The 6,246-nt window shown below is 43.0% G+C and overlaps 1 protein-coding gene across 1 annotated transcript; it reads right to left on the bottom strand.

Moving 5' to 3' along the window:
• Positions 1–2,849: 2,849 nt before the first annotated feature.
• LOC136492462 (uncharacterized) lies at positions 2,850–5,364 on the bottom strand. Its single transcript, XM_066488469.1, has 4 exons — positions 4,888–5,364; positions 4,066–4,821; positions 3,862–3,933; positions 2,850–3,269 (listed from the first exon to the last, which is right to left on the bottom strand). The coding sequence occupies exons 1-4, from the start codon at positions 5,362–5,364 to the stop codon at positions 2,850–2,852; spliced, it is 1,725 nt and encodes a 574-aa protein (XP_066344566.1).
• Between the last annotated feature and the right edge of the window lie 882 nt (positions 5,365–6,246).

The raw sequence follows: 6,246 nt of genomic DNA, 5'->3' as shown, positions 1-6,246 counted from the left end.
GCTCTCAAATACTAACTAAAGAACCACACTAACCAAACTAATAAGCTCTCACAACTAACTACACTAAAGAGCTTTATAACTAGTTTGTGGTAATATAAAGAGAGAGAGTAAGATGGTTATACCGCCGTATCGAGGAATGAACCAATCAATCACAAGAATCAATATTAATGAAGACCAATCATCTCAGAATCAAATGATGACACAATGATTTTTTATTGAGGTTCACTTGCTTGCCGGCAACTAGGTCTCGTTGTGGCGATTCACTCACTTAGAGGTTCACGCGTTAATTGGCATCACACGCCAAACCCTCAATAGGGTGCCGCACAACCAACACAAGATGAGGGTCACACAAGCCACGAGCAATTCACTAGAGTACCTTTTGGCTCTCCGCCGGGGAAAGGTCAAGAACCCCTCACAATCACCATGATCGGAGCTAGAGACAATCACCAACCTCCGCTCGATGATCCTCGCTGCTCCAAGCCGTCTAGGTGGCGGCAACCACCAAGAGTAACAAGCAAATCCCGTAGTGAAACATGAACACCAAGTGCCTCTAGATGCAAACACTCAAGCAATGCACTTGGATTCACTCCCAACCTCACAAAGATGTTGAATCTATGATGGAGATGAGTAAGAGGGCTTTGGCTAAGCTCACAAGGTTGCTATGTCAATGCAAATGGTCAAGAGAGTGAGCTAGAGCTGGCAATGGGGCTTAAATAGAAGCCCCACAAAATAGAGCAGTTGGATCCTCAGTCTACTGAAAATCGAGGCGACCGGACGCACCGGTCAGATCAACCGGACGCTAGACCCCAGCGTCTGGTCACGCGATGCATGCCACGTGGCACCTGCTTCAAATGCTGATCGCCCGATCTCAATGGTCATCAGTACATTTAAGTTGTGACCGGACACGCTGCTTCGAAGTGATCGGACGTAGGACCCCAGCGTCTGGTCATTTCCAGTAAGGTTCTAGTCATGACCGGACGCGTTCGGTCATGCCCGATCGGACTCACCCAGCGTCCGGTCACTCAACGTCTCCTCTGTGCGCTGCCACATCAGCGGGACCGGACGCACCCACTCAGCGTCCGATCACGAAGTGACCCAGCGTCCGGTCGAAGACCAACGCCAGCGTCTTCACTGCTTCTACTGACCGGACGCGCCGGTCCACTCTGTGAAACCTTGTCTTTTCTATACAGGGTGCCGATGGCACCGTCGGACTGTCCGCACTCTATGGGCGGACACTCCACCGGTGAAGTTTCTAACCCTTGCTCAAATGTGCCAACCTCCAAGTGTATCACCTTGTGCACATGTGTTAGTAAATTTTCATAAATGTTTTCAAGAGTGTTAGTACTCCACTAGATTCTAAATGCATATGCAATGAGTTAGAGCATCTAGTGGCACTTTGATAACCGTATTTCGATACGAGTTTCACCCCTTTTAATAGTACGGCTATCGAACCTAAATGTGATCACACTCACTAAGTGTCTTGATCACCGAAATAAAATGGCTCCTACCATTTATATCTTTGCCTCGAGCCTTTTGTTTTTTCTTTCTTTTTTTCCAAGTCCAAGCACTTGATCATCACCATGGCAACACCATCGTCATGCCATGATCTTCATTTGCTTCACCACTTGGAGTAGTGCTACCTATCTCATAATCACTTTGATAAATTAGATTAGCACTTAGGGTTTCATCAATTCATCAAAACCAAACTAGAGCTTTCAGCCGCTGCCACTGGGAGCCACCGCCGTCGGGATGGCCACGCCGAGGGGTTCCACCGCCACCATCACCACCGGAATGGGAAGGAGAGGATGCGTCGTGGTCGAATCCACCAGGGGACGGGGCGTCGCCATCACCACCATGCGTGAGATCCACAAATAGGTAGGAGAGAAATCCGGAGAGAGAGGAGAGGAAAATGCGTGGTGTGGTTTTATAATAAAATATATGGGGCAACACAGGATCTAGATTTTAGGATCCTATACTTCCTAAACGGGGCTGCTTGTTAACCCGCTAGGCAATCTGACACCGGTCAAACGTGAGGAGGCAGGTGTATTTGTGCGGGGTTAGAGGAGGGAGTAACTACTCCTAGGGAGTGGGAATTTTTTTCCATATATATATATATATATATGGAAAAATTTTCCTACTCCCTAGGAGTAACTGCTCCCACCTAGATTTACACGACCGAGCTTCCTAACATGGTGCCGGGGGTTTCCTTAGCGGGTTAAAGAAGGGGACCCGTTAGTATATTTTGAATATAACTCGTCTTCATGCTGAGTTTGAGCCTCTTCGTGCTCAGTTACTAGCTCATGAACCATGTGTGTCCCTGATGGAGGCTCTTGCTATTGTTTGCAATGAGGAAAGTCGACTTCGTTCTGTTGGTCTGCTTCAGTCGGTCCTCCTCAGTTATGGCTGCTCGGTTTGCATCCTCTGGAATTCTTGGTTCGTTTCTGAACGTGGTCATGGTCTACCTCCTCAACAGCGGGCCAAGTGCCTTTGACGGCCGGACTGCACTCCTCATAGTAACAACGGCCCAACAGAGTACACACGCCTCTTCAACAGGTCAGCCAGGCTCACCCTCCCTATGGCCCAGGACTGCACCCAATGATAGCACATCTTGGCCGAGCCCAGGAGCAACGCCTCGACAAACACTTGGTTCTTCTCTGAATGTGGTCTTAGTCTGCCTCCTCTGCAAGCCCGCAACTCTTTGACCAGGCCCGGCCCTGTCAAATTACAGACCTGGAGCGAAGCTACAAACGATGAGCCCTTTAATACAATTCTAATAATATAATGACAATTCTAACAAGGGTAATGCATAAAAAAATTCTTATGAAACAAGTCATACATCTTATCTTACCTTAAAATTTTCTTCGAACATTTGCTGCTGCGAAGTTATTAATGATGGCCTCAATATCAATTTCATCTAATAATTTCTTCTCGATGCATAAAGTTGCCAAACCATTTAATCTTTCTTGGGACATTACGGATCTCAAATAATTCTTCAATAGTTTCAGCTTTGAAATGGTTCTTTCAGCTAAGGCTACAGTCACAAGCATAGTGAATAGGATCCGATAAGCAATGGAAACATTAGGATAACAATATGCTTCTGTGACAAACTCAAAAATCTCCATAGCAGACATTGGCTTATCTGGCAGAGTAGACTGTATAACAGCTAACTCAGAAATCATATCATTTACATCAACATCCGACGAACCACCAGAAGTGATTTTTTTTGCAAATTTAATGCAATGGTCTTTTAGAGCAACACCATCCAATGCCTTCAAGGATGTTGAATTCATTAGAAATCCAAATTTTTCATTGAATGACTGGAGTTCTTTAAATCTGCTTTTCAATGAACTAATTGCCATATCAACCATAACCAAAAAATAAAAAGCTTCAAAATCATTCTAAGCTTGCAAAATAGCTTCATTGCATTCAGTTTCGTCAAACTGTTTCTTCCTAATAGAACGACGCTTTACTAGAAAGGATGGCTCTACTCCCATTTCAAGTGCAATTTCTATGGCAGTAACCACACTATCAGCAAACCAAGTATTTCTATAGTTCTAAAAGTAATTCACCATACCTTCTATATGCTGCAAGGTAGAATCAATGCACATGGATGGTGACTGCAACTTCTTACTGACAATATTTACAGAGTATAAAATGTCATGCCAAATAACCATACCAAGTATGAACTCAAAGCTGCCAAGCACGTCATATAAATTTTTTTGCATCACTTCTATCCTTTGGTTTAGTATCTCCATCCTCACTTAGCCACAACAAAGCTGACCTTAGTTGAGGAGCTTGATATCTAATTGCTCGAACACTTTTGATGCGACTCTCCCAACGAGTATTGCTCAATGATTTTACGGTCAAATCTAGAACATGTTCAAGCAAAACATTCCATCTTTTGGTAGAACCAGAAAATAACACATATATCCGCTGCACAATTCCAAAGAATGAAATAGCTTTACTGCATGATTTAGCCATATCACAAAGAGTGAGATTAAGACTGTGGCATGCACATGACATATAAAAAGCTCTTGGATTTATTTCAAGCAAACGGCTTTGTACCCCCTTATGTTTTCCTTTCATATTAGAGCCATTGTCATAACCTTGACCTCTAATATCATCAACATTAAGACCAAATGATTTGATGGAGCCAACCAATACATTGAAAAGCCCCAAGCCAGATGTGTCATCCACCTTCAAGAAATCAAGAAAGTACTCCCTAATTTTTATTTTCCCATCAGACATATCAACACATCGAACCAGCAAACTCATTTGTTCTTGGTGACTCACATCTGGGGTACAATCAAGGATAACTGAGAAATATTTGGCCTCTTTAACAATCTTTATGATGGAGTTTGTAATTCTAGAAGCCATAAGTGAAATCAACTCATTCTGAATTTTATGACTAAGATAATGATATTGCAGCTCTTTGTTTTGAATGTGTCTAAGGTGGTCTTGCATTACCAAGTCAAATTCAGCAACCATCTCACAACAAGCTAAGAAATTACCATTCACATCATTGTAAAGTTGCTCACTAGATCCTCTAAAAGCTAAACTGCGTTTACCAAGAAACTTCACAATGGCAATAATTCTTAGTAGAACTAGCCGTATGTGTTCTTTCTCCTTTGTGATTTGATGTTGCAACTCTTTATCAATTGTTTCATGTTTGCTTAATCTAACTCTCAATTCATTCCAAGAGTTCATATTGGTCATATGATCCACGCTAACTTCATGCTCTTTTAGTCTCTCACTAACATGGCTCCAATCTCTAAACCCATCATGCCCCAATGAACTCTTGAGGTTGCTAGAACCAAACAACTTACAACAGAAGCAAAACACTTTGTCAACACTTTTTGAATAGACCAACCATTTCCTATCACGTACCTCTCCATTGCTCATTCTTCTAGAATAATGAGTGTATGCAAAATGTCTTGATCTCGCATCCATAGGAAACACAATATTTTCTTCTCTTATAGGCCCCTTCTCCACTAATATGTCCCTTGATTTGTTATCGAGATTACCCCAATTTACTGGATCATACATATCAATAGTAAAAACTGGTTCTTCATTGACACGAGTAGATTCCATCGTAGGAGAATTAAATATGGGCTCATGATCACTCACGTTATTATCATCCGTGTCGATGCCAACATTATCTTCTACAGGGCCTTTATCTTCTTCTTCTGGATGTGTAGTTTGTTCCTCCATAGGAACTATTGCCCACTCATCTGGATTTGTTGTAGTGCTTGTATTGCTCTTAAAAAATTTGTCAAGAGCTCCTCTTTGTGATTCTTTAAATTCCTCTATCCTTCTCTTCTTTTTTCTTTTCTCACTTCTAGATGCATGCTTTTTGGGCAGCATGAGTTCACTGTAAGTTTAGAAAAGTAGTAAGAAATTATTAAATAAAATTATGCCATACTAAATTTAACATGATTGCTGCATCATATGGGGTTCCTAAATCTGAAACCTAAATTAGTCGAGAATAAAGATTGGAGACATTGAGACAAGCAGTTTCGTACCTACCAAAACAACCCTGCCGAGCAGATCAGGGCAGGAACAATCGAACAGAGATGCAGGCACAGCACACTCCCACAGGATCGCCGTCGCCGACGGCCACTCCGATCGCTCGCAGCCTCGGCCTCGCACAGGAAGGCAAGAAGTCAGCAAGTCGCAGCCGCGCGGCTGCGTCGCAAGGGCACGCGCACGATGTCGCCTTGTGCGGAAGCTGAATCAAACTCACGTCTCAACGCTAGGCCTGTTTGCTTCTTTGCCTTTTGGGCTGTGTATACTAGTATATACTATACCTACTAATATACGAGGGGTTGGGCCCCCTGGCCTCAAGGGCCCAGTTCGGCCGCTCCTCTTGCACCTCCTAGGGCCGGGCCTGTCTTTGACTAAAGGCACGTCCATCGTCACGACTCTACCTTACCTTTGTGCTTCTCTTCACACCTCGGTTTGGCAAGGTTTTCAAGACTCGCAGTGGCATGCTCGTGCTCATGCCATGGAGGTAAGCAAGGCTTAAAATTTGATAGCCTTGTAACTTATAATTGCCAATAATACATTTCCGCAAGCTCTACTTAATTAAATCCATACTTAGTTTAAATATAAAATTAAACCATAAGAATGCTCTGCTAACAACGAAGTAGAAAATTATGGGATTCCATCTCATAGGAAAAGATTAAGGGTTCATTTGGTAGGGTTTTAGATTCTCCGAGAAACGTTTCAGATCTAGATTCTCCATAA

Source organism: Miscanthus floridulus, chromosome 11 (genome assembly GCF_019320115.1).
Source record: "Miscanthus floridulus cultivar M001 chromosome 11, ASM1932011v1, whole genome shotgun sequence".
NCBI lineage: Eukaryota > Viridiplantae > Streptophyta > Magnoliopsida > Poales > Poaceae > Miscanthus > Miscanthus floridulus.
Note: the sequence above shows the minus strand (reverse complement) of the source record. Positions and strands in the feature narration are given on the sequence as shown.

Bases quoted from the DNA above. Each gene is read 5' to 3' on its own strand.
- LOC136492462 (XM_066488469.1), bottom strand. From the start codon at position 5,364: ATGCTGCCCAAAAAGCATGCATCTAGAAGTGAGAAAAGAAAAAAGAAG. The intron at 4,822-4,887 runs GTACGTGATAGG...TTCTGTTGTAAG, and splicing joins GAAGAATGAGCAATGGAGAG to TTGTTTGGTTCTAGCAACCT. The intron at 3,270-3,861 runs GTAAAATCATTG...ACATCCTTGAAG, and splicing joins AACATGTTCTAGATTTGACC to GCATTGGATGGTGTTGCTCT.